Below are 27,793 nucleotides of genomic sequence, written 5' to 3'. Positions count from 1 at the left end.
CTTACTTAATTTGATGAGTTCAAAATTTGAGTATGAGCTTAATTCTTTTTACTAAATGAATGAGTTGGGGCGAACTATTAACGAGTAGAGTCGGCTCATTAGCAGCCCTAGCTGCAACTACGGGAAAGCCGCGGAGAGTGAGTAACATGCGTTTTGAAGTAGCAGACAAAACGCTGCGTTTTGAAGGAGAAGAAGAAGCGCAGAAGAGGACTGCCGTGGAATAACAGGAACATCTCATCTGTGTGTCCGTTTTTGCAAGAAGCCATCGAAGCTCTCTTACCGTGTTGAAGGCGGAGCCTTGGCTTTCAGTGCGAGAATTACTCCTGGAAAATGTGCAGTCATCCCGAACACCCTCGCCTCTTCCGTCTGATTCATCACTCTCTTCGTCCTTACACTGTCAGTTTGATCATCCTTTCTTGCATTTTGAGGGTTTTTGTTTGTCACCTCGCCTTTAATCAGATTGATTGTTTTTTTAAAAAAAAAAAAAAAATCTCTGCAGCAACTGGAAGTAGTTCCGGATTCCAAAGAGAATGAGAAAAATATTCTAATTGCGCTCTCCCAGGTTGTCTAATGCTCGTTCTGTGAATCTCCCATTGTTTTATTTACTTCTCTATATGATTTTCAACCCTAAATTCTGTGGTTTCATCTCTCCAGCTTTGTGAAATATGCTTTTTCTATGTATTGTTTCCCAGGTGTTGAAGCAGATTCAGCTCTGGACGGATGAACTTGTTTCTGATTCTGAAGATGTCAGTCTCTCTTTCTCTCTCTCCCTCAAAAACTGCTTGGACTTATTAAGAAGAACATTAACAAAACTAACTTAAGATTTGAATAGGGAATGGTGTTGAAACCTGCGTGTAACGGTAAAATCTTGGGCTTTCGATCTGACGAACATCAGTGTTTGGCTATTATTCTAGGTGATTTGGTAAGCTTCCATATTGTGCTGGAACGAATGTTTCTTTGAAAATGCAGTTGGTAGAATTTACAACTACGAAACCCATTAAGTCTCATTTCATGTACTGACCGTGTGAATGCTTCGCGAATGTAAAGGAGTTCTAGTAACTAGGATTTACAGATTTATTCATGCTTTAAGTTATGAATGTATAAACTGCGCAAGGCTTTGTTTGAAAATTAGAGAACAAGAAGGAAAGGAAAGGAAAATATGAAACAACCCACTTTTTTCTTGTTTCTTTATCAAGGAGAATGAAAAACAAAATAAAAATACATATTTAATCAAGGAAAAAAATTTTTAGGATAAAATATACTAACATCCCATGAGGTTTGGCAAAAAGACACTGTCAAAAATTCTAGTGCCTCCCTTGAGGTTTCAAGAATTTTAGAGACCTTTCCTGAGGTTTGTAAAAAAGACACAAATCTTCTCTTGTATTTTGTAAAGGGTCAGATCCTTTGAGGGAAGTTTTGTGTCTTTTTGGCAAATTTCAGGGGAAGTTTGTGACATTTTTGAATCCTTAGGGGAATTCAATGGAATTTTTGAAATCTTAGGGGAAGTCCCTGCCTTTTTTGGCAAACCTCAGGGGAGGTCAGTGTCTTTTGTGCAAATTTTTATTCTACACTTATTTTAATTTTCAGTTATGTCTGAATATATTTTTATTCTTAATAATATTTGAGATTGAAAGAAAATATGGTGAAAAATTAATTTTCTTTCTGGTTTTTTCTTTCTTTCCTTTATCTTTTAACACAATTCTGGATTAAAACGAAGTATAAAAGTTGTTGACAAACCTGTAAATGGATTTACTCTTCCTTCAATTTCAACCCCTTTGCATACTTAACTGCATAACATGTATGAACTATGATTCTGTTATGATGATGATAGGTTTAGTAGTAAATTTGAATAGCCAGAGCACTACAAATATCAGTCAATCTTTTGGATCTCTCTGTATGCTGAAGCAAGAAACATCTCTTTAGCAGCATCACCTTATCCTTTTTCTGTCCTTAAAAGTTAAAATTAGTTTGTTTCCCTCTCCCTGAATTTGAAGTGCTGTCTCATTAATAAAGAACACCTTGTTTCTGCTGTAATGTGGTTTCCTGTGCTTGAAACTCTTACTTTGATTGTTTGGACAGATAGTTCTTCTAGCAGTTGAGAATCAATTTGTTCGACATTTGACAGGCAATGTTCTTGTTGCCATTTCCAAGTTTGTTACTGAAAATGTACATTACTCTTTGCTGGCTTAAAAGTTCAATTTGTATGCTACAATTACATTCCATTTATCTGCTTCATTTGCTTAGTTACAGATGTTTTGCAGGGAAGCAAATTGGGTGAATTGATTTGTTTGTTGTGCATTTCTATGGAAAGGGCCATCTCTAACACTCTTTCAGATTCTTCAACACCTTCAACAATTGGAGCTGAAGTTTTAGGTAGTGATTCGTCCAATTGTATTATTATCTTAAACTCAAGACTAAAAAATTCAAGTTGGTTGACAGCAGCTGGTGTAGTTCAAGTTCTACGTAATATATTGAAGTCTTTGAAGCAAGAGGATGATGATCAATATTTGAAAACATACTTAAACTCTCTCACTTCTTGCCTTTCAAGCACATGTTGGGATTTGCTGAATATTCCTATTGACTTGAATGGTGCGGCTGAGAGAGTCTACAAGGCGGATGCTTTACATCCCACAAATATTGGGCAACAGGAATCAGTAATTGTATTTCTAGGAAATCTTGTTCAATTATTTTGTTCCTTGGTTGAGCAGAGTGGTCTGATAGTAGCCGCATGTGGTTCTCAAGAAGAGAATTTTGTTCTTTGTAAAATCATCAGCTTAGTTCCCAAACTTTTATATTGGTGCCTTGGCAAGCAAGGGGGTTTGAACAACAGTTGCATCTCTCAGTACTTTAGACACAAAATATTGGTATGAGTTTATCTCATTATGTTTCTTGATATATCTAAATTTGAGTAAATGATCTTCAAATATTTCTTTTTGGACTAAAGATTCAAAATTTTAGATAATCAGTAGCACCACCCATGCACTAGGAATGCTGATTGTGGAAAAACTCTATTTGTTACAAGAAAAACATCACAAGGGCAAATCACAAATGATTGTTAGAATTTTATTGAATGTGAAAAAATTCAACTAATTTCAGAAAATGATGGAATGCCACATCGCTTGTTTTTTTTCTTGTGATGAATAGAAAAACTCCTGATTGTGTGTTTTGTTGGATTCACAAAGAACAGCATAGAATGAGATGTTATTGTGTATTCTATGCCTAAGAAATAACAATTCCTTTGTGAGATCTCCAAAAAAAAATGTCATTTTGCTGACCTTTGGCTGGGATGGGGCACCACATTTACATAATTTGATCAGTGCACCAAAACTTTCTGAATTACATATACAGTTGAGTTGCTGCTCAACAACTCAAGATAGAAGTACTGAGATAGAAGAACTGAAGTACGCAGTAAAGTCAATGCTACTAATTTTTTTCCCCTTCAATAGATGCACAACTAATTCTTTGACAATTTGCTGTCTAAAATTTTTCTGATTTGCATTGAAGACGCTTTCCATCAACTGTGTCTGTATTTTCATTTTAGTTACGATTTATATCTCCCCGGAAGCCTACATTATTCTAATATTTGTACAAATATATCAACACATACTGTTTTTTTCATTGTATCAAATATGTATATTAGATATTTAAATACTGTCAGGTAGATTGTTCTATTTGGGCTAAGTAGATTGTACTCTGCAGATGATTATTATCAGGCTTAGTTTCCAAGTTTCTCTGGAGCATTGCGTTCTTACTTTATGGTTGCAACTTCTGCATAAATACTTTCAAGATATTTTATGGCAACCCTTGATGCTATCTGAGTCTAGATGGAATGATTGCCTTGAAGGCTCTCCATTTTTATTGAGTATGTCAGATGGAGTACATCGCGTGCTTTCCCGCCATTTACAACGACAGGCTGTCTTCATTTTCCTGAAGTGTTCATTTAGTTTGATCAACATGAAACAAGGAATTAATGAGCAATGTACGTGTGCAACTCAAAATTTATGTTTAGGTAGCGATCTCTACAGAAACCTAGAGTGCTGCAGTAGAAAGAAAGGGCTGCTAGAGCTTTATGAGTGGCTTCGAGTGCATCTTCCTACTGATATGTTTGTGGATTACGAAATGTATGTGGAGAAATGCATAACCTTTGCCTTTTCATTCCTCCAGCTATATATGCATGAGGTTTGTCTACCTTGCCCCCTTGATGCTACCTTCTGAAGGATTCTATAATTGTTTTAGGTTTTTAGGTTTCATGTCCCTTCTGCTCTTCAAAAAATTTGTAGTACTCCACATTTGTGTTGTTTGTGTAAAACTTTTTTTTTTTTTTCAAACTCTTATTTTGCTCATATGCAGTGTGGTGAAAACTTGCTTAATATCCTGTGTTCTGTTATGCTCTAGGGTGCAAAAGGCACTTGGGGCCTACGTAAAAAGGTGCAGTGTGCACCTACAAAGATGAGGCATGCATTTTAAAAGTTACATATAAAATGCTCATATATTAAGTATTTAGCTTGTAAACAATTTATTATTAATGTTTATAGGAATGGTACAATAAATACATATGCTGTTCTAGTAGGACAGATCAATTAAATCAATGTATAATAATTAGAATTGCATTATTGATTTAGGATTTAGTTATATGATTTTTTGCTTTAAACAAAAATTCTTTTCTTGATTTGACTGAGTTTCATGCTTTTTGAAGTATTTCGAAAATTTATGTATCAAGCTGGTATAAATTTTAGGGTTGACCTATCCCAGAATTTGTCCAAATCTAAAAATCCTATACATTTGACCAAATAAAGAGCAAGACTTTTTATGAAGCTTGTAAAGAATAATATTTCCATTATTTTAATTTCTGATCTTTTTGAGGCTAAATTAATTTTTTTTTTCTCAAAACTTTCCATAAATTAAAAAGATAGCTAAACAATGTTGATAATTTTCAATTCTGTTTATGCATGGGAGTGTTGATTTTTTATTCTTCTAGAGTTTATTTTTTAAGTGTTTTTATTGAATTCAAATGCAAGGGTATCTCTGTTTACGTGTATAAGGATAAGTAAATTAAAAGGAAAGGATAAAAAAAAGGTTTTTCAAGTAAAAAAAATCACTTTGTTGAGGCTACAAACTGCTGATTCTGTTGGGAATGGGGCAACATTCAGTAAGTGTGCTTTTTTTTTTTGTGGGGTTGGGGGTGCCCTGGGGTTGGGGGGGGGGTGGGAGATTGGTGGTGCCTGGTGTCTTTTCCTGATGCATGCACCTGGGAGCCTAGGTATGCGCTTTGCGTAGGCTGCTTTATTGTGCCTTACAGATATCTATGGGTTGTATGAATTGTGACATTTATTAGCATTCTACATCTTCCCATGTGCCCAAAGATTTTCATTTTTTATGTTGCTTTGTGCTTTTGAAGGCTAAGTAGGCACATTTATTAGATGAATATTATATTAGTGAAATTGAAAATGCTGTTTGAATGTAGCCATTGAAATTTTGTGTCTCTTTTGATGTTTCTTACCATACTGGATTTTGTGTTCTTCTGGATGGTAAGATGGGCATTTGCAAAAAATATCTTAAAAAAAAAATTCCAAAGCTTTAGATATTTTATGTTAATTTTGCCTTGCAGTTTTCGGGATGATTCTCAATTTATTTTAACACATATATTGTTATCTAGACTCTAAACTCTCTCTCTCTCTCTCTCTCTCTCACACACACACACACACACAAACCCACATTCCCTCATCCATACATGAAGAAAAAGATTGTTCATTAGGGCTTGAAATGTGTCTTGCCATGGTCATCAATTCTGGATTAGTGTATTGAGTTGGATAACGCAGAAACGTGAATGGTTTTATGTTGACCACATAGTATAAATATTTGTACAAGGCAGGAGGCAGTTGTCTACTTGAAGCTTTCAGAAAATAAATAGAATTTGGGTTTCTGTTCATGCCAGAGGCTTAGAAAGGGTTGTAGCACAATACATGAGGTTCCTGCTTGCAGAGAATCTTGTTTCTGCAACTTGAACCCCTCAGGCACAAGTTACAGTGGAGCTACCTTACTGATGCTAGAGGCTCTTGGCCCTGTTATGGCACCACCCGCTGCCCTGGGGGGCGTGGGACGGGGTTGGAATTGTTAAATTTTATGCAAAAGTTAAGTTTAAAACAAAATCCTGGAAGGCAGCGCACTATCACAATCACAGTCAAGAGCTACAAAAGTTTTATAGTGGCTTGGTTTCACGTGATCTGTGACACTCCAAGAGACTCATTTGGATTTTCCACCAATATATGAAGAGTACATGAGCTCTTGACACATGGGTTCCACAATTGAGAGAGAAAATTTATAGTGATTTGGTTTCTCGTGACCTATGTCCACTCCCCAAGAGACTTGTTTGCGTATTGCAATAATATATCCATAGTACATGTGCTCTTGACATACGATTCTCAATCCAATAGATATTCAATCCAATGGAAGTTTGATCCAATAGATACTTGATCCAAGACAAAGTAATAAAGCTAGTGGGATTTAAGACAATGCAATAAATCTCACTTAAAATAGATACTTATAAAAATTATGAGATTAAAGTGTCAAAAGTTTTTGTTGTTTTGTTTTGAAGCAGATATTTAATGTCTTACAAGCTGCTGCATGAGTTGGCTTATAGAGCTATATGCACAGGATGGGTCATACTGGACGATTTAACTTACGAGGCTTTCTTATGCATTGAACTTGAACAGTTTAGGGTATTTTAATCTAGTTTGTAGTACTCACAATCAAGGCAACTTGTAGCGATGTTTTGCAATGAAGAACACTAAAAAAATTTTCTCATAGAGAGACAATGATCACTCTTTTAATTCACTAAATGAGAGACAAGGTAGTAAGCTTTTCTTCTTTGTAGCTCATGTCTAAAATCAGAAAAATTTTGGCAAGAGAGTTCCTCTCTAAGTATGGCATGTGTTGCTTGAAGTTTGTCTATTTCTTGTTTGTTCTTTCCTTTGTATTTCTTAATGCTGCACAAAGGAGATTAAATAAAGAAGAAGGCTAGGGTTTTTGCCGTTAGACATACAAATAGGGTTAACCATGTACCCTCATTGCATTCTTTGTCCAAATGATTTCCATATCCACACAAACATAGTTTCCTGGCAAATAAATCAATACGAACTATAAAAGGATGTATCTCCTCTATTTAGGCAACTACAAAGACATATCGCTCAGAAGATAAAGTCAAACCTGTGCAAGTTCAAATCTAATATATATGCCAAAAAATATGGAGGAACGTGTGTAAATGATAGCACCAGATGTGGCTGAGTGACTCATGCATAAAAATCACAACTTTGACATTTAAAAATCTTAATTAAATAAATATCCAAATAAAAATATTCCCAGAGATAGCAATCTTATTCTCAGGTATAAGATACCCAAGAAAGTGATACCAAGAGGACATTTAAGATAATCTGTGCTAAACGCCTCAAACTAACTATAACAAGATTAGCATGAAATATCCAACCAAAATATCAATGGGTAGAATTTGTAGAACAATAGTTTTGGATATTTCATTGCTTGAGCTAGCTCTTTGCTAGAGTCTATTCATGCATGGCTTGGTCTGCCATGCAGACACTCTTGCTTTGCATGAGGTGACTCATGGTGTACAAGAAATAACCAATACTCAAATTGTAAACATGCTTTGATTCATGTGGGCCTTGTATTTTAGGCAATAAGTAAATGCATAAATCATTACAGTTATTGTTTTGGAATCACCAAAATAACAGCAACATAGCTAGAATAAGATACATTCAATTATGACAGCCTTCTCGACAGAACATGTTCAACATTCACATGCTCGCCTTTCATAACATGTTATTTATATTTATCACATGATCAACATTTGCAACATAGCCAACATTGTCAATATTCTTATCGTCATCATGCACAAGAATATGTTCGACAACATTCATAACATTCATATCAACATGCACAGCAGAGGCGTGTTACCATTTTTAAAGTAAATATGCGAATCTTTCTCTTGATTTTGATTTTTCATATTTTTGGCCTGCATGATGAATCATATAATATACAATAATACTTTATACTGATGCAAGGGTCAAAACAAACTGAATATAGCAAAGGCATTCGTTTTATTTGGACAAATGTATTTCCCTTTTCTCTTTTGGTGCAAGTGTGGCAATTTCTGTCCTCTTTTATCACTTTTGGCAATAGCTTCTTGACATTGCTTCCGAAATATTTCAATTGAATTTCATATCTTGTTGCCGTTATTAGTTATGCTTTTTTAGTTCTTCTTTATTCTGATTTCCTTTCTTTTTCTTGAACTATAGGATGGTATCTTGTTTGAAGTGCTTTTACAACTGCTTACTGTGCCACGTCGTGCTGTGCAATGGTAAGCATGAGAAAATTTCTACTGTCTTTTTTGTGATATTTGGATGTGGCATTTTTATATATTCTTTCCAAAATAAGATTAGTTATGGATTTCTTGTAATGAGTTTTTGAGTTGTTAATGTAGGGTTTGCAAAGAAAGGGAGAAATTTAAGGAGGTGAAGAAAGACATACTTTTTCATGTATCAAATCTTTTTAATCCTGTGCACCTGTTCCATCTCTTACTTGCAGAGGCAAGTTTACCACACTTGGAAAATTCTATAGGAACATTTGAAGCAACTCCTGCATGAGTGTTATGTCATCAATTTGAACTAAATGATTGATTTTGTTTATTTTAAATTCTACATTTATTTAGAGAAATTAATGGACAGCTATGTGCACCTCCTCTTTATTTGCAGTTACACTATGATCACCTGGTGCTTCTTGACTACCTTATTTCAAAAGATACGGGAACCAGTTGTGCTGAATACCTTTTACGGTACCAATTTTTGTTCATATTATGTTAGGTGGCGAATGCCCCATGTGCAGTCAATATAATTTATTTGGCATCTGTTTTTTTTTTGCCAGACCTAGCTTTACAAAATTATATGCAGTCATATTTTGTACTTATTCTGGTCAGTTAGATGTGTGTCTTTTGCACTTGGTGGATACGGTTTATTCCTCAGAAAAACAAATAAGCAAATAAATAAAATATTGACGTGGTTTTATTCTGAAAAAATGTGTCGCATTGATTCTTTTGAGAAAAAAAATGTGGTTCATTGGTTCTTTTGAACTGTTGAACATAATTCTTCCTGTAATACATCCTTGGATATTTGTTCTTATGGTGATTTTGGCTTGCCTTTCTCTTACCTTTCTCCTTAATATGTTTCTTCTCAGGTGCTTGCGTGCAATTTGTGATTCATGGCACATATTTGTCGAATTTCCTCCATCTATGGAATTTTTAGATCAATCGCAGTACAAAAAAACAAGAGTCTGTTGGGATGGCCTGAGTACACAGCTGGAACCATCATCTGCGCAAATAAGAGGTGTTGTAACTCCTGTTTCACCTGAAGAGAAATGCGCAAGAGATTATAAATATGGTAGCAAAAACTGTGGAACTAGAGGACAGCCATTTGAGGAAGCCAGGGATTGTTTACTTATGTTGAAAAATTCTATGGAAAATCTTCAGCAGAAGAATTTGTTTCCTTATAATCCAGGAGTACTTCTGAGACGGTGCGTTTATTTTATCCACTGATATGGTTTTCTCATTAAGAAATCTGAATATCAATGTGCTGTAGTAAGTGGCCATTTTATTTATTTGTTCGTTCTATTTCACGCATAGAGGTAACTTCCTTCATGCGCACAAAATTGAATCCAATGGCTGATGGAATCAAAGTGATTTTAGAAAGGAAAAAATTCAGTTAAAAAAATTATCTTTTTTGCCCTAAAAAATTTCCTTTTTTTTTGTTTTTTTTGTTTTCTTCTTTTTTTCTTTGAATTTTTTATATTTTAGAAAAAGCCTTTCCATCTCTTCTATGAAATGAGTGCTGCATCTGCATCTTAACTAGCTGTCTGACTCGCCCACTTTTGGAAGATGCCTTTTCCTGTGAAAAAGTATTCAGGATTTTGATATGATTAATTTTTTTTCCCTTTCTAATACAATGAAGGAACACATTTGAAGTTTTTATTACTTGGAGTTTGACTTTGTATTCCCTATAACTTTACGTTTTGATTGATGGGCCATCTTATGTATGCTTGTAAGTTGTAAGCATTGTGCTGTTTGAGTTGCAGACAGAAAATTCTGTACTTCTGGTATATAATCTTTTAGATTGTGTTTATGAGTATGAATTTCAGGTCTCAGATTTGGATTTGTGTGAATTTGAACAAAACTCTGTAGTCAGTACAATTTTGAATTGCATTTTATCCAAATCATACAAATTCAAATCCAAAGTCAAACTCCTATCTCCCAAACATGGTGTTACTCTCCTTTTTGAACAGATAAGTCTCATAGTTCTTGAATGCCTCTTGCCTCTCATGAACTCATGGGTTCCATGATAAGTTGTAATTTTGTCCAGTCTAGTCTTTTGTGTAATTCACATTTTAAGATGGGATAAACGTAGCTCTGGCAGTAATTATTACTTGCTCTCTTTTCTTGCAGTTTAACAAGATTCCAGGAGCTCTGCCTTAAGCAAGAAAACTATTAACTTGTAAGGTGTAGTGGTTCCATTAGAAATTCAAGCGTAGCGTCCCTTGTCAATCAGCACTATGTTTCTCTCTAGAAATGCTTTCTGGATTCCATATTTTTTCTTTTACGTGAAAGGTTTTTTCTTCACTGCCGCTTGGAAGATGCATGAAAGAATGAAGCTTTATCGAAGTGGTGAAACAAAAATCTGATCTCTGGGTAAAATTGCAATTCCAGAGATCTGAAGAGGTTAAAATTGTAGATGAAGGAACAACAGGTATGCAAAGGCTGGGTTTAATTATTCTGTTTCTTTTCTTTGTCCATCATTTGTTTATAGATAACAAGCCAACTATTTGGAGTTGATATTTGTTCATTGCCTGATGAATTCAAATGATGATTAAAAACTGAATTGTGTAGGATTGTTGGTGGTGGATGGTGCTTGTTGTCTGGTGCAATTGTTGCAGCAGGTAGCTCCAAGCAAAGAAACTTGATCGATTTAAGATCTTTACTATAGCAGTCCCTATTTTTAGATTGACTGATACTGGTCATGTCCATAACTCTCTGGTAAGGCATTTGATTCCAGTAGGCCCCTAACTGAACCTTTTTCCTTGTCGAAAATAAACATCAGACTGGCTGACTGGTTATGACACTGACAAGGAATTGAAACTGATTTGGAGGGATATTCATGCCATGTCCTTGAGAAGGAAGTGATTGTGTTCCAGGCATGAAACAAGGTTAGCCTCAACCCTCATGGTCTTTACGGGAGTGTTTGTTTCACGGCATCTCTCAACATTGCTGGGAATGTGATATCCATGACATCTGATTTTCATGTTTGTTTTGGAGCTAGAATTTGATGTTGCAGTAATCTCAGAGTCCATGGGAATCATTGATTCTCACAAAACATGAGAATCCCATCCCCATGCAACCAGGGGGTAAGTTGCATGGGAATCCATTCCTACGGGTATCCTAGTTTTGGGACTAAATTGCTTCCACAATTTTGGCTGGATGGACTTTGGTGCCCCCTAATATGATATTATTGTTAACTATTAATATAATTATAATACTAAATATTATAATAATTAAAATAAAAATCATTAAAAAATAAAAGTAATATTATTATTGTGAAATAATAATATAAAACAATGGTTCAAATTTTGAGATTATATTGTTCCATTATTCTGGTTAATCAGATTATTATGTGATGATTTTTTTTAATGATGCTTGAAGTTTTTAGGATATAGATTTAATTTGTTACATATTTTTAGTAGGCTTTTGTGCTGATAATTATTCTTCATATGTTGTTCATAAACAGGTCAAGGGTATAACTGTAATCTTCTTAAAATGCTTGGCCAGATTGTCACATGAAAACAAACATTGACGTAGGCATCTTGTGTACATTCTTGGGAATGTCACAGCACAAACCAGATAAAAATATTTATTTATATGATACAAGCATCTCATTCCCGTGAATGAGATTGTCGAGAATGTCATTCCATGGGAATATTTTTTATCCATGAACCAAATGCCACCTCAGTATTGAATTCACCTTTGTTTTGTAAAGTAGCAATGCTCTTAGAAGAAACTTTCCTTACAGCCAACAGTCTTTTCACAGGCTTAAAATCTGGATGTGTTGTGAAATTCTGGAACTGTGCAAACTTCTGTAGATTTGAGATGCCAACAAATGTTTGATGATATGGTGATGAAGAGTGTGGTTTCATAGATGGAAACGCTAAAAAGTAAGCTGCGGCATATTGCTATCACAAGATTTTTTAGGTGAGCTGAGGTGCTTTAACTTGGGGTGCAAGATATGTCTACTTCATTGCATAGAATGATTGATGACCTTAGACAAGTAGGATATCTAGTGAAACCAGCTCTTAAGAGGCTCTTGCAGTGACGTATGGAAGTTATTTATATAATTATATGAGTCCCAAGTTGCACAATTCATTTTCATATGTCATGCCGAACACCACTCCATTTGATGTGAGGACATGAGATATGCAGTGTCATTGGCTGTCATAATTGGTGGCTATTCAGCGGTAGGGGATTTGCTGTGTGGGAAAATGCAATTAATTGGATGGGCAAGAGTTTCTGCCTTATTCGTCATGAGGTTAGGTAAAAGATGCAGACTTCTCAATTCCCATAAGCTTTCAAAAATCCCAGACTTCATTTAAGGTTTGACAAAAAGACATGGACCTCACTCAGGGCATGGTTGTTAGAAACTTATGATTTTTGCTTCAATTTATATGATTTGTATCAAATCCACTTTAATTCGATTCAAATCTTACTACGAATCTAAAAATAAATGAATCGTTGCTAAATCTGCCTATTCACCTTGTGAATCTGACGAATCAATCTGAATCCATCAATTCACTTGATTCTAGATCTATCATATCCTGGCAGACCCGATTTTTTCCATTGAGAAGGGGCTGAACACTCATATGCTAGGGTGGTACTTATGTTTTTGATGTATTGTCAAGATTCAAAAGTTGGTTTTTTTTTTTGCTTTGTTCATTTATTATCTTTTTTTTAAAAGTTAATTTTTATTTTTTTCTTTCTAATTAAGCAAAGAATATGCATGAAATATTATTATTTTTTAATTTTTGATAAACACCAAAATTTCAGCTTTTTATTTTTTTCTTGTTTCTTCCCTCAAGTAGCATAAAGTTAATATTTTTTTTTTTTTTATGAATATTTCTTGATTTGTCCCCCATACATCTCATTTGTTTAGAAGAAGCATACACATGAAATATGAATTTTTTCTACTGTCAAAATTTAAATGTGTTTTACTGTTTTACTTCTTGTCCATATATCAATATATGCATGTCATTTAGAATTGATTTTGGTTATTTCTACTGAATCTTACGATTCAATCCGATTTTTGATTCTCAATTCCTAAAATTGGAATTTTGATTCACGATCTTTCGAGTCTCTATTTGACAACTATGCCTATCATCCTCAGGTTCTCTCCCTCATGGCCTCCTCATCTGCTTTGTCTCTTTCAAACCTAGTCCAGAATCTCCCAAGTGAAATCCAGGATAACATCCTCAGTCACACCATTGATAAGGCCAACCATAAAATGATCCAAGGTCTCCAGTCCTTCCTTCTGTCTCCAGTCCTTCCTTCTGTCGATGTATGGTTTAGCTGATGTACCCATAAAAAACCTGGACTGACACTCTCTTTTCCCATTCATCAATAGTCTTTGGGTTCCCACACTTTCTTATTTGACTTTCCCCAAAGAAGCTTTCCTTCTATGGGTTTCTAAAATCCTAGACCTTTTTTGAAATTAAATTTTTGGGACTCGTAGGGTTTCTAAAATCCCGGACCTTTTTTGAAATTTAATTTTTGGGACTCATACCCTATCGTGACTTGTCCTTTGCCAAATATTAGGGGAGGTCCTTGCCTTTTGCCAAACCATAGGGAGATTTTTTAGGATTTTTCGAACATCAAGAAGGCTTGCCTCATTTTTTTTTTTTTCAAAACCACAAGAAAGGTCTATGGAATTTTTGAAATGTGAAGCAAGCTCCCCGTCTTTTTGAAAAACTTTAGGAGAGGTCAATGTCTTTTTTCCTTTACATTATTGATTTTGTTGAGTATGTCCTAATTTTATTTGTTTTTAGGTTCGTTTCTCTTCAAGTTTAATTGTACATGATTTCATGTAATCAGGCAGTAAAATTCTGGTCTGGAAATATATTGATTTATAAACTTTTTTGTTTTCAAATATTTTTTTTGTTATTTTCATTGTATACAAGTTATTTACATTTGAAAAGAGTAACATTATTTTTATGAATAATGGTCCTAAGGAGAGGAATGGGCAATTGAAATAACTTCAAGCCCGCTTACTTTGCTTTTTAAATTTGATGTTCTTAAACTTCCCTCAAAAGCCAGCAGACTTGCAATGACATTTTAAAATCTAGACGTGCCTTGTATTTCTAGAACTGTATGCGAACTGCAATAGGCTGGAGACCCGGTATATGATATGGTGATGAAAAATGTGGTTTCTTAGATAGCAAAAGTTGCAGAAATTAGAATATGGTTAGCACAGGATTTTTGGGCGAGCTGAGAAGCTTTTACCTGTGCTGCAAGAAATGCCTTTTGACACCACATAGGATTATTGATGGTGCAACTAGGATATCCAGTGAACAATGCCAGCAGTTCAGAGGTGTTTGCAGTGACGTTGCATAAGTGATTTATATGACTTACCTCAAATACATTCCGTTCTCAGATTTGGGTTAGTAATATAACTTCAATTATATGAGGTTATATAAGCCAAGTAAATCATTTCATTTCATGTTAAGCGACGTGTTTGATACAAGAATTGATGAACTGTTTGTTCTTTTGGATAAGAACACTGAATGGCATTGATCACTATATTTCTACATGTTCATCATATAATTTTTTATTTCGTTCTATTCCTGTTCCAACATATTCCAAACATTAGTAAGAAAAATGCAGTGTCATGGACTGCCATTTCTGGTGACTATTCATTTCTAGGGGACTTGCTGAATGAGAATCTACAATTTAATTGGGTGAGAAGGAGGTTTTATCCCATTCATCTGGATGTTCAGAATGGGAACCTGGTGTAGCCATAAACATTTCATGATATGCAGTAATGTGAGAGTGGATGCAGTCTTCTGATTGGGGAGTACGTGTGTGGGCTTGTTACCCCGCAGTTTATCTTGCAGCGTCAGGTCCACTTAATAATGGTATATGTTGTTTATACCTCACTGTTAGGGGTGGAAAACGGGTTCACGGGCCGGGTCTGGGCGGGTTGTAAATGGGCCGGATCATAAAATGGTCTAGTTGTAAATGGGTTGAGGCTAAAAGGGTCACAATCATGTTAACCCCAACACACGGGCAAGTCACAAGTTACCTATTTTAAAAAAAATAATTATATATTTTAATTTTTTAGTTTATTTTTTTGAGAAAAGTACTTATTTTATTTATTAAATCTTAAAAAGAAAACGTTAAATGTAAAAAAGAATTGTTTGCACATTTGAGTAAGACTGAGAGAGCCGAGAGACTCAAAGAGGAAGAGTGGAAGACTGTTGACAGTGAGTGCCGAGACTCGAGAGGGAGACTGAGAGAGGGCAAGATTGAGGGTGAGATCGTGAGAGGAAGACTAAGGCTAAGAGTGAGAGGGAGACTGAGAGTGAGACGGATTGAGGCGACTGGAAAGAGGTTCTACAGAGGCTCGAGAGGAGAGCAGTGGTGAGAGGCAAGAGGATTTGCCGTTTGTGAGATTGGACCACTTGACTCTTGAGAAAAGGCAACAGTGTGCGGCGACTGTCGACTGAGAGTGAGAGCCAAGACTTGAGAGGGAGAGCAGCGGCGAGAGGCGAGCATGCTTGGCAGAATGGGCAAGGGCGTAGGGGCACCGCCACATGACAATGGAGCTACGGAGTGGAGACTGTGGTCTGTGGAGCTGGAGCTTGAAACTTGTGAAGGAGGCTAGGACTCGAGGAGTGGATCGCAGATTCGCAACAGCCAGCAGCAGGAGGCAGCCTGCCAGCCGCGGCCCGTAGGAATTAGGTTTAGGGTTTTATCATTTTATGTTTTATCTCAGTAGGGTAGCAGCCGAGTAGGGTTAGTGGGTTTATATATATATATATATAGGAGCCAAATAAACGGGTTACCCATCCGCTTTGAGGATTCACTATCTCTCCCTTTTTAGGTGGAGAAACTTCTCTTTTTTAGTAGGCGGAGAAGCCTTTTACAAAACCTTCTTCAATAGGCGAAGTCGCCTCTCTCCTTTACTTAGGTGGAGTTACCTCTCTCCTTGGTTTAGGTAGAGTAGCCTCACTCCTTCACTAGGTAGAGTCGCCTCTCTCCTTTAATTAAGTGGAGTTATCTCTCTCCTTCAATAGGTGGAGAAGCCTCTCAAGTGAAAATTCCCTTTCATTTGTTACAAGGAAGTAATCAAAATGAGTTTGTATAGAAAGAACTCTCTAAATAGAGCAGATGCGTACGCAATCAAATCTAATACACTCTCAGAATAATATTGCTATGAAGCTCGAAGAGTTAGGCTAGGTTTTCTGGTTTTGAAAAGCTTTGAGCTTGAAAATATGAACATAGAAAAGCTTTTAGCAATAACGGCGCAAATCACACTTAATATTCAATAATAGGTCTAATCTCTTGTCTAAAACACGTGTAGGGTTAACTATTTATATGAAAGTTTGAATTATAGCCGTTGTACGTGTTTTGGTAACATAATATTTGAGAATCGAAAAGATTTTTTGTTGTTTGCGAAACTTATCGCAGTGCTTTGGTCGGCTGAACTGAATGTTTGGTCGCCCGAACCAATTAAATTAGGAATTTCAAAACTGACAGTAGCCATTTGATTGATTGAACCTGAGGTTCGGTCGCCCGAACCAATTGTGTCTTGAACTTTATAATGGCAGTAGCCATTCGGTCGACTGAACCTGAGGTTTGGTCGCCCCAACTCCCTGATGCTAGACCATTGTTCAGACCCTGCTTCATTTAGTCGACTGAGCATGGTGCCTCAGTCGCTCGAACATCCTGAAGTATGAATTCCTTTTTGTTTTTCATTCTAAAAATGATTTTAACCTTTTGAAGTAATCTTTTGGACTTGTAAAAATATTTTCCAAGAATGTAAAATACCTAACGTCCAACTAGGTCACCTAAGAGTTTTGTAGCAAAAATTAATTGAGATGTACTTACATGAAACCTATTTTACAATACACATGAACTATTTAGGTCTTCATGTTCTCAAGCTTGGTCTTCATCCAAGTTTCATGCCAATAGGCATCTTTCATTTTCTTGTGTGCTTCATGACTTTTTATTTTTCATATTTCATTATGCTTTTATACTGTAATACCTGTATACACATTTAACGACACAATTAGATATCTTAGTTTGTCATTATCAAAATAAGATTAAGCCTTGTTAGTCCAATAATCTCTCCCTTTTTGATGATGACAAATAAGGAGCAAAATGAGGTAACCTTGATAAGGCGCTCCCACACAATATGCATAAACATAGTATTAAGCAACATAAAACAATTAGGCATATTGAGATAAAGACTTATAATTTTTAATTTAATGACATTTATGCTCAATTTTTTATTAGCTTTCAAAAAGTCTTCTGCTTATCCCAAATATAACCTTATTAATAATCATAATCCTCCCCCATTTTTACTTAGAATTCAAAAAGGTATTTTATAATAATTTTTACATTTTGCTTAAAAAATTCTCCCCCTTTTGACAACAGCAAAAAGGTTGAACAAAAATCAGCATACAAGTTTGAGTCATTTCAGTGTTCTAAGTGCAATTTTACATTCTGCTCAATATAAGCTCATTGAAAATCTATATATATATATAATCAGTCATTTTAGTTTCCTTAACCAAGAATTTTGCATAGCCAATCAGTAGCAGTTTACAAAGATATAACCATCATCAGTATGTGACAATCATACATAAATCAGCCGAAGTCTTCCAATATTCAACATTATGTCTCAACCAACATTTAGAAATCAGTATGCAGAAAACAGTCAGCATTTCCAGCACATAACACATAGTGGTTGCAAACCAAACATATATATATATTAATATCGGTAATCATGCATAACCAAGCTGTTTTCAAATAACAATAAACTAAACAAGTACAATCAGAATACAATAAGTTTTCATCCTAAAAATTAACACACTCTCATCTAATTCTCATCAATATCATCTCCACTGGATGAGCTCTCATCCTCCTCATTATCTTTGTCGTCCTCTTCACTCGAGCTTTCTTCCATAGGTGCTTTCCCTTTAGACGAGGAAACACCACCCATTTTGTTTTCAAGCCTTTAGAGTCTCTGGTGGAAGGACCGAAAGTTGGAGTGGATATCCTATTGCATTGTGTCGAATCGGAAATCCATATGTCGACGAAGATCATTGAGAGTTCCTTGGAGGGAGGCATAATCAGGAGGAGTAGTGGTTGTACCAGCAGGAGCAGGTGGCTCCACATTAGATGGATCATCCCTACCATCATATTCTCGTTTCTCCTCCATACCCGCATCATCTCACGGAGGTGGACGATGTTTGGGAATCCAACCAAGTACTCTAGCTAATTCATATCCCATTTGTTTCATGGTTGTAAATGAGAATTTATCATATGCTTTTCATCTAACAAATAGGGTAGAAGGACGAGCAACCCCAAGATGTTCAAAAATGAGGTTTAGAGCCCCTCTGTAAGGAAGAATGATTCTTCGGGTTTCCTCCTTGGCGATCATCCATTTGATGATGAGAGAGGGAAGATCCAGACGCCTTCCAGTGTAAATACACCACATCACAAAATAGTCTAAGTATGAAAGATGGTCTCTCAAACCACTTTGAGGAAGAATGTTGTATGTGATGAGAAGGTGGATGATTTTTGCTTCAAGAGTCAAATTTTTGTACGAGGGGGGATGCCCAAATTTATTGCTTTGTTCAGTTAAAACAAGATGCAGAAAGGCTTGGGGGGGTAAAATCATGTTCCATTATCCAGGTAGGTCCAACTCTAGGACACTCAAAATCTCCAGGGTCAAAGGTTGAACCTAGTAGCAATGTTGTTGGCTATGAGCGTAAAATGTTTGGTCATGAGTTGAGTAGTGTAGTTTTCACTCTCTTTACCTAAGTTGGCATAGAAAAGGTGCACAAGGTTTGGATAAACCCCTTGGGGTTGATAAGACACAAACCTACCCCATCCCAAATCTGAAAACCTATGAAGAATATTTGGGAAGTATTCTTGCATAAATGGAATGTTAAGGATCTTACCAAGAATAGGATCAAGGGAATGAAGATGCTCATTATAAATTCTCTTGGCTCTAGGCGTCAAGAGCCAACGATGAATACTTTTGGTATCATCTTGACCTGTTAGTTTTTCTCGCAAGACTCTTTCTTCTAGACATAGTTTTGGAGTTTGAGTGCAAAGAAATCGTGAATCCAGAGGAGAAATCTGAGCTTAGGAAGATTGAACAGGAAGGGACACACCTTCAGGTGAGAGAGGAGTGACGTTCGGGAAACAGAAGAGGCAAAAATTTAGGGTATTACGCGAGGGTAAGTTTTTAAATCCTCGTGGTTCGGTCGACCGAGTGTACTGTTCGATCGTTTGAATGTCTTGAATTTTCCAATTACTTAAAATTACCCCAGAATACTTGAGTTAATAAACTAATTCTCCTCAAACAACTTACCTATAGTGTAATAAGCCTAGTTTGCTTCAAATTCTCTCCTTTTTGATTTAAAATCATTCTTTTTGCATACGAATGACCAAATTCCATATGGCTTTCCAATTTAGCTATTGGTGCATAGGTTTTTTTGAAATCAAAGCATTCATCTTAATTGAAACCTTGTGCAACCAACCTTGCTTGGTTGCAACCAACAATGCCATTTTCATATACATTCATTTCCAATACTTTATGTGATCAATAGGCCTAGGAACTAACGTCCAAAATTGTCTTCACCAATTTCATCTTTGATTTGCTCAAAGAATTTTTTGGATTCTAAGGTGCTGAACAATTATGATTTAAAGTGAAGAGCCAATAGTTATCCTATGTAGAGATTTACCAAGTATTTGTTAAAAAAATTGAGAGCGGAATAGGGAGTATGGACTTCTATAAAAAATAAGCCTAATATTTTCATGCTTGTGGATTAAGCATGATAAGCATATTCTAACCATTACCTAATTAGCAGTGATGATATCTTTTGGTTTTATGTGGAGACAAGTTCCTTTCCAGTCCTAAGCTAGCATGCTATCTCATCCCTTGAGCTATAGCCAATACTTTTCGTATATATTAACCACTTAGTAATGATATACACATTTAGGAGAATATATTGGATTTATTATTTGAATTTCTCATATTGGCTAAGTTCTCTAACGTCCTTAGTAATGTAGATGCATATACTAGCATTTGACATCTTAAACGCTATCCACTATCAAGACATTATACAATCATTACTAAACCTTTTCATTTAGGCATAGTTGAATCTATTGAATCCTTAGTAGATGACTAATCCTAAGTCCTAAGGAAGATGTATTTTAAAGATTTTGTAAATCTTCTTGGTACCCATTCTTCCTTGGGTCTCAAGAGGTTAACACTAGATGTTTCCTTGACTCTCCAAACTTTTTTGGTTTTTACACTTCTTATTTTAAACGGACAATCAAATTTGATATGACCCTTCTTTTTGCATAAGAAACAAGTAGTGTGAGTATAAACATTATTTAATGAAGTGCTACAATAGAATTTTGACTCTTCTACAAAGTATCCCATATAGAGATTCTTCTTTTTCTTGTTCTCTTTGTCATTGAATTCAATGCCTTCTTTATCCAAGGTCATCTTTTGTGAACCTACTAGCTTATCGAAATTGTCTTTTCCCTTCGTAAATTTATGGATTATCTTAGCATAGTCTTCAACCTTGCTTTCTAAGCTAGTGATCTTCAAATCCTTCTCATTTTCAAGAGTAGCTTGGGATTTTAGGTCTTCTAGCTCTTTTGTCAATTTTCCAGTCTTATTTACTAATATATTAATTTTTAAGTCCTTTTCCTTTTCAGCAATATTATGAGCTTCTAATTCTTTTATCAACGCTTCATTTTCATTTTCAATGAATTATTTCTTTTGGACACCTTGACCAAAATCTTATGAACCTTGTATAACTCTTTTTGCAGTTCCTCATAAGATGGCATGATTTCATCATTAGATTCATCATATGATTCATCACTAGATTCATTACATGAATCATTAAATGAGTTCAAAGAAGAACTTTGTACCTCATCGTCGTTCCATGCCATAAATCAGAAGTTCACAACCTCTTAGTCACTTGATTCGCCTTTTGATCTACTTGAGCTTGAATCGTCCCAAGTAGTGCCTTCATAGCCTTTTTCTTATTCTTCTTAGAGTCCTTTTTGAGTAGTGAACACTCTGGTTTATAATGTCCAACCTCCTTGCAATTGTAGCAAGTAGGTGGTTCTACTTTTGACTCCTTTCTTCTTGACTCTCCTTTATTCATCTTGGAGTCCCAGAATTTTCTTGTAAATTTCTTGTTCTTCTTGAAGAACTTTCTGAGTCTTTTGGTCATAAAAGCTATGTCATTTACATCCATCTCGTCTTCATCTTCATCACTAGAAGCTTTCCTTGGAAGCTTTAAGGGCGATGGATTTCTTGGCTTTAGGGTTGTCACTTGCTCGTTCGTTAATAGCCATCTCATACATGAGAAGTGACCCAATGAGCTTGTCTAGAGTCATTGCCTTCAAATTCCTACCTTCTGTTATGGCTGTAGCCTTAGGTTCCCATATGGATGGGAGTCTAAGAATTTTCTTAATCCTTTCATAGGTGGGATAATTCTTTCCAAGAGCATTGAGAGAGTTTATAATATGAGTGAACTTAGTGTACATACTAGAGATGGATTCATCATGGTTATTTCGAAGGGCTTCATACTCATTAGTGAGCAGTCTATACGACTATCCCTAACGTCTACGGTTCCTTTATAAGTTATTTCTAACTTCTCCCAAATTTCTTTAGCACTCTTACAAGTCATTATCCTATTAAATTCATTTGTGCCTAATGCACAATATAGGGCATTCATGGCATTAGAGTTTATTTGCATAAGCTTCTTATCAACTTCGTTCGTGTCACTCTCAATCTTTGGAACTTCTTTATTATCATTGAACTTTTTTGGCACATAATTGCCTTGAACAATAACTCTTCAAGCCCTCCAATCCATGGTTTGAATTAAAATTCTCATCCATTGTTTTCAAAAGGTGTAATTAACACCGTAGAAAATTGGAGGCCTAGTGGAGGATTGACCCTCACCAAATGGGGATACACCTAGGTTTGCCATTAGATCTTTATGCAACTACTTATTAGGATTTATTACAACTAGATTCTGATACCAATTGAAAGTCGAGGTGTGGTCCCAAAAGGGGGGGTGAATTGGATATTTAAAAATTATGCGAAAGTTTAATCAATTTTTAATCTAATTTTACAAGTACTCTAACTTCATAACAATATCAGTATTCTCAACAAGTAATTTTATCAATTTATATTTCCTTAAATTCTAAAGAGTCTAAGTTAAGATTTCAATATGAAACCAAACTACACAATATTGACAATTCTCACAGTAGATTAATATTAATAAAAATATGCTCTGCCACAAGATAATTTATGCTATAACTTGAATAAATGATAAACTAACACAATAAAATTCTCAGCAGATTAAATTAATATGATATTTGTAACTATTGCAGATTTCAATCAAAAAAAATATTCACAGCATTCATAGCAGATACAAATCAAAGTAAATATGCTTAGAAAGATAAGAAGTTAAGGTAGAGAGTGACACCATATTTTTTGCAAGGTTTGGCGGCCGTGCCTATGTCCTTGCCTCAAGCAACCTGCTTTGAGGATTTACTATCCCTCCTTCAGTAGGTGGCGAAGTTTCTCTCTTTTAGTAGGCAAAGAAGCCTTTTGCAAAACCTTCTTCAATAGGCGAAGTCGCCTCTCTCCTTTATTTAGGTGGAGTTACCTCTCTCCTTGGTCTAGGCAGAGTAGTCTCAGCGCTTCGGTCGGCTGAACTGAATGTTTGGTCGTCCGAACCAATTAAATTAGGAATTTCAAAATTGTCAATAACCATTCGGTCAACTGAACCTGAGGTTCAGTCACCTGAACCAATTGCTCCCTGATGCTAGACCAGTGTTTAGATTCTGTCTCATTCAGTCGACTGAGCACAATGCCTCAATCCCAAACATCTAAAGTATGAATTCCTTTATGTTTTTCATTCTAAAAATGATTTTAACCTTTTGAAATAATCTTTTGGACTTGTAAAAATATTTTCCAAGAATGTAAAATACTTAAGGTCCAGCTAGGTCACCTAAGAGTTTCGTAACAAAAATCAATTGAGATGTATTTACCTAAAACCTATTTTACAATACACATGATAAACTATTTGGGTCTTCATGATAAGCTTGGTCTTCATCCAAGTTTCATGTCAATAGCCATCTTTCATTTTCTTGTATGTTTCATGACTTTCCATTTTGCATCTTTTATTGTGCTTTTATACTGTAATACCTGTATACACACTTTAGCATAATTAGATGTCTTGGTTTGTCATTATCAAAACGAGATTAAGCTTTGTTAGGCTAACATAAACATCATTCCTCTTGAATTGTTCCAGCTGATTTGAAGTGGAAGGGAAGATTCCGTAGGGGTTCTTCCTGCTTCAGGACAAAAGGAAAAGTCATCTCATGCAGAAAATTTGCCATATAGATGAAAGCAGGGAAGACAAGTATATGATTGAACTTGACATAAAACTGACATGTGGACCCAAAATTAGCCACAAAGTTTGGCCAATGCGAGGCTAGATTCTCAGCCTTCAGCTGCATTTAGGATCACAAGACTTTTGAGTCTCGAATGATTATAAAATCAACTGCTTTATTGCTAGTTCAAATGTGGAGGGAGCCTGCTGGAGATGGAGAAAAGGGAGGAGAAGCATTTTGTGTTGGTTCACGGAGCTTGCCATGGGGCATGGTGTTGGTACAAGGTGGCAACGCTGCTGAGAGCGGCAGGTCACCGAGTCACGGCTTTGGACATGGCTGCTTCTGGGGTGCATCCAAAGAGACTGGACCAGCTCCGGTTGGTGTCGGACCACTATGAGCCGTTGAGGGAATTGTTGGACTCCCTCCCAGTCCTGCCGGAGGAGAGGGTGATTCTGGTGGGTCACAGCAAGGGCGGGGCCACTATTTCTGTTGCCATGGAGAGGTTCCCTCAGAAAATTGCTGTTGCAGTTTTTGTTGCCGCTATTATGCCCGGTCCCAGCCTCACTGTTCATACACTTAATGAAGAGGTTCTCTCTCTCTCTCTCTCTCTCTCTCTCTCTCTCTCTCTCAATTATTGATTTTGAATATGAAATATTTTAAAAGACTCCATATTTGTTAGGTCGATTTATATAATTGATTTTTGTGGGTATGTCTTGAATTCCTTTTCTTTGATCTCCAAGTTTAATCATACATGATTTCATGCAAACAAATTTCCGTTTGGAAGTATATTGATCTGTCAAATTTTGATTTCGTGTTTATGTTTTTTACATTTGCTAAGGGCTAGCATTTATTTTTATTTTTATTGGAATGGACAATTGGAATAACTTAAGCCTGCGCAAGCCAAAATATCCCGAAATTCAATTTCGCATGTAAATATTAGGTAGCAAATTTTTAACATGGATTTGGAGGCTTGAAATAAAAGTAGCCACCATGGCGGTCCATTTCAGTGATGATATATCATTAGGAGGGTTGAAAAATTATATATTTGGTATAAAACTAGTCTGTTTTTCATAAAATCTATGTGAAGTTATTAACAAATCAAAAAACATAGATTTTCTTAGATTAAAAGTTTACATTATGCTGTACCTACTAACAAACTCTAATTCGAGGTATTGTTGTGGTATGCCAAAGTCTTGTACCTATCCATATCTTTTTAAAAAAAAAGAAAAGAAAAGAAGGAATTATAGGTAGAATATAAACATATAGCCTTGTAAACATCATGAACTTACATGACTCGAGATGAATGGATTATGAAAAACAAATCTAAAAATGAGATGTGAATAAATAGAATTAGAAAAATTAATCAGTTAAGATGTGTATAGCACTACCTTTAAGGTCGATTTTGCCCTCCTTAGTTGGTTCATAGGCATCGTAAAAAGCAGAACTTGTGTCTTGTCATATATGGATAAAAGTTTTTGGATTAAGCTACCCTAAAATGAATGGGTTGTATCTCGCCTTGTTTGTGCATGGGAAAATCTAAGTAACAAACGTGTGACAGCTAGTGTTAGGAATATAGTATATATAAACTTAAATACAAATCAAACACAAGCATATATAAACTTAAATACATATCAAACACAAACACAAATTCATAATTAGGTTGAGACACAGATATCTCGCTCTTTATTAAGGAGATTCAAGTCCTTTGGAATTTTTTTGATTTAGGCAACACACGAACAAGTGCAGCAGAACTTCACTTTTATCTTGAGGATACTACAACCCAATTTAAATGGTATGACTATCCAATTGTGCAAAAATAAAATAGTTCAAAGCTCCACAAAGAATACCTTTCTTAAGTTGTCAAACTTTCTATACTTTCTTTTTTTTTTTTAATTAAAAAATTATAATTATAGATTAAAATAGATATGTACAAATTATACTCTGGGCATACCCAGGAAAGGAGCCCAAAGCTCACACACAACCAAGGAACAACATATACAACTCAAATTGGGACACCCCAGGGTCGTATAACTACCACTCAATACATTAAAACCTAGGCATTCCCAGGGGCTCATAATTCAACGTAACTACAACTTAAGTACAAAGGAAGGGAAATTTATCATACACCATTCTAAAAGTGAAAGTCTGAATCACTTTTACAATAGCATCTGGGTGGGTGACAATTCCTTCAAATCTCCTCTTGTTGCGAAAGTGCCATAGACAATGAGCCGTGATGGCAATACAAGCTCTTTTGGCTACTGCCTGTACTCCATTGCTTCTTCCTTCTTTGAGGAGCCATTTAAGACTAGCTTTGATCGTGTCATGGCCATAGTCAATCCCAACCATCTCTTAATAAAGTCCCATACAGTAGATGAGATTTTGCACTTGAAGAACAAATGGTCAAGTGTTTCCAACTCATTACCACAGAACACACAATTTTTATCCACCCCTTCCACTAAATTTGTCACAAGTCAACAACATCCCGCTTGCAGCCAACCAGAGAACAAAAGAGTGTTTTGGCACATGAACATTCTTCTAGATCAACTTCTACCAAGGGACATTCCTTTCCTTTAATCTCCAGAAATGGTAAGCCTCAGAGCACTGAAATTGCCCATCCACTTCCCACTTGTTTAGCTAAGATTCAGCCAAACTCTTATCTCTGCACTACAAAATCAATAAGTCTTTGATCTCTGTCAGCTTCTTAAATGTAAAGTAGTATGATAATAGTGATGTGAAGGGAATTGTATGTATATATATGAGCCAATTCCTTAGGTTATTTATAGGCATACAAGACCTAAAAACAAGGTATAATTAATATATCGAATTTAAGAAACACAAAAAACAAAAATCTAAATAAATAGATATCAAACTCTAACGTATTGCTCTTTCCAAAAGCTTAATTAAATAAGAGTCTTACTTCAAAGTGCATGCCCTTTCCAAAGATTCAATTATCTAAAAATCTAACTCCAAGATACATGCCCTTTCCAAGGATTCAATTGAATAAAGTCTAATTCCAAAATGATTAATCTTCTTTGATAGTATAATATTAAAATAAACTAACAATCCTCCCCCCTTATTTTAATATTATGTATGCAACATATATGTAGAGAGTTTAATAGCCAAATGAGGGATAATTATGCATAATAAATGTGTGCTCTACATTGAACTTTCACTTAGTGAACAATAATCTTTACTCTAGAATCAGTAGTAGACTTAGACTTGAACTATGACTGCTTAATGAAAATAAAGTATTACTGCTCACATATAATGATCTAGATGTTGATATGAGCTTTAACAGCCAGCACGTTTAGGCCTTGTGCTAATCCCAGTTTCATGAGCATATTTGAGATTAAACTCAATTCTCATAAAGAGTGGCTCCTTTCTCATGGTCACATAAGTGAAATTTATCAAGGGTGCCCCTGTAACTCTAAAGCCCCACTCATAAGAGATATAGATTATCACTAAGAGTCTTAAAAACTCAACCTTTCCCATTATAGGATGAATGCTCTTACATCATAGAGATGAGTTTAAAATTGTTAAGAACCTGTGAGCATCCAGATCAAAGTGACACCAAAGATTTAACGTGGTTCGGTCAATAACGACCTACGTCCACGGAGCACACACAAAGTATTCACTATCTCCGGAAAATATTACAATTCTCTCTCTCTCTCTCTCTCTCTCTCTCTCTCTCTCTCTCTCTCTCTCTCTCTCTCTCTCTCTCTCTCTCTCTTTTCCTCCCTTCTTCCTCTCTGCTCTCTATGAGCTTCTCTGTGCTCTCTTTGCACTGTGCTTTACATCTTCCACAGCCCTCTATTTATAGGGCTTGGAATTTAAATCATAATTAAATAAAATCAACGCAAATGGAAGTTATAATGAAGAGATTAATGGAAAGATAAATTCCACCGCGTTTCTGACTCAGCTCCAAGCTTGCAACGCGTCTCTAGTTGTCTCCTGGTTGTCTTCTGGCTCCAGCTCTACCAATTGTTAGAGCTGGAGCCAAAAGACAACCAGGAGGAACTGAGTTGGAAAATGTAG

General features: G+C 35.7%; 2 protein-coding genes across 12 annotated transcripts; both read left to right on the top strand.

The window, feature by feature from the left end:
* The first annotated feature begins 107 nt into the window (after window positions 1-107).
* LOC131146073 (uncharacterized) lies at window positions 108-24,568 on the top strand. 11 transcript variants are annotated; one of them, XM_058095394.1, is made up of 16 exons: window positions 175-396; window positions 500-562; window positions 693-746; window positions 833-922; window positions 2,080-2,125; window positions 2,251-2,864; window positions 3,700-4,179; window positions 8,310-8,371; window positions 8,495-8,600; window positions 8,766-8,845; window positions 9,244-9,579; window positions 10,505-10,553; window positions 10,667-10,805; window positions 10,946-10,995; window positions 11,157-11,262; window positions 23,677-24,568. In XM_058095394.1, the coding sequence occupies exons 1-12, from the start codon at window positions 331-333 to the stop codon at window positions 10,548-10,550; spliced, it is 2,043 nt and encodes a 680-aa protein (XP_057951377.1). In that variant the 5' UTR covers window positions 175-330; the 3' UTR covers window positions 10,551-10,553; window positions 10,667-10,805; window positions 10,946-10,995; window positions 11,157-11,262; window positions 23,677-24,568. The 11 variants fall into 11 exon arrangements, with proteins under 11 accessions (XP_057951423.1, XP_057951377.1, XP_057951396.1 ...); XM_058095371.1 differs by having other exon boundaries at window positions 177-396; window positions 2,080-2,166; window positions 2,262-2,864; XM_058095413.1 differs by lacking the exon at window positions 2,080-2,125 and adding an exon at window positions 2,126-2,166 and having other exon boundaries at window positions 176-396; window positions 833-860; window positions 2,262-2,864; window positions 10,505-10,805; window positions 10,946-11,262.
* LOC131153530 (methyl jasmonate esterase 1-like) lies at window positions 23,971-27,793 on the top strand. Its single transcript, XM_058105924.1, has 2 exons — window positions 23,971-24,345; window positions 27,731-27,793. Exons 1-2 carry the CDS (start codon window positions 23,971-23,973, stop codon window positions 27,791-27,793), a joined length of 438 nt encoding a protein of 145 aa, XP_057961907.1.

This window comes from Malania oleifera, chromosome 1 (genome assembly GCF_029873635.1).
Source record: "Malania oleifera isolate guangnan ecotype guangnan chromosome 1, ASM2987363v1, whole genome shotgun sequence".
Classification (NCBI taxonomy): Eukaryota; Viridiplantae; Streptophyta; class Magnoliopsida; order Santalales; family Ximeniaceae; genus Malania; species Malania oleifera.
The sequence above is the reverse complement of the archived record's forward strand: the minus strand, read 5'-3'. Positions and strand labels throughout refer to the sequence as shown.

Excerpts from the sequence above, each read along its gene's own strand:
- LOC131146073 (XM_058095362.1), top strand. The coding sequence starts at position 331 with ATGTGCAGTCATCCCGAACACCCTCGCCTCTTCCGTCTGATTCATCAC. Across the intron at positions 747-832 it reads TTGTTTCTGATTCTGAAGAT|GGAATGGTGTTGAAACCTGC; the intron begins GTCAGTCTCTCT and ends AGATTTGAATAG. Across the intron at positions 4,180-8,309 it reads TCCAGCTATATATGCATGAG|GATGGTATCTTGTTTGAAGT; the intron begins GTTTGTCTACCT and ends CTTGAACTATAG.
- LOC131153530 (XM_058105924.1), top strand. The coding sequence starts at position 23,971 with ATGGAGAAAAGGGAGGAGAAGCATTTTGTGTTGGTTCACGGAGCTTGC. Across the intron at positions 24,346-27,730 it reads TTCATACACTTAATGAAGAG|CTCTACCAATTGTTAGAGCT; the intron begins GTTCTCTCTCTC and ends TTCTGGCTCCAG.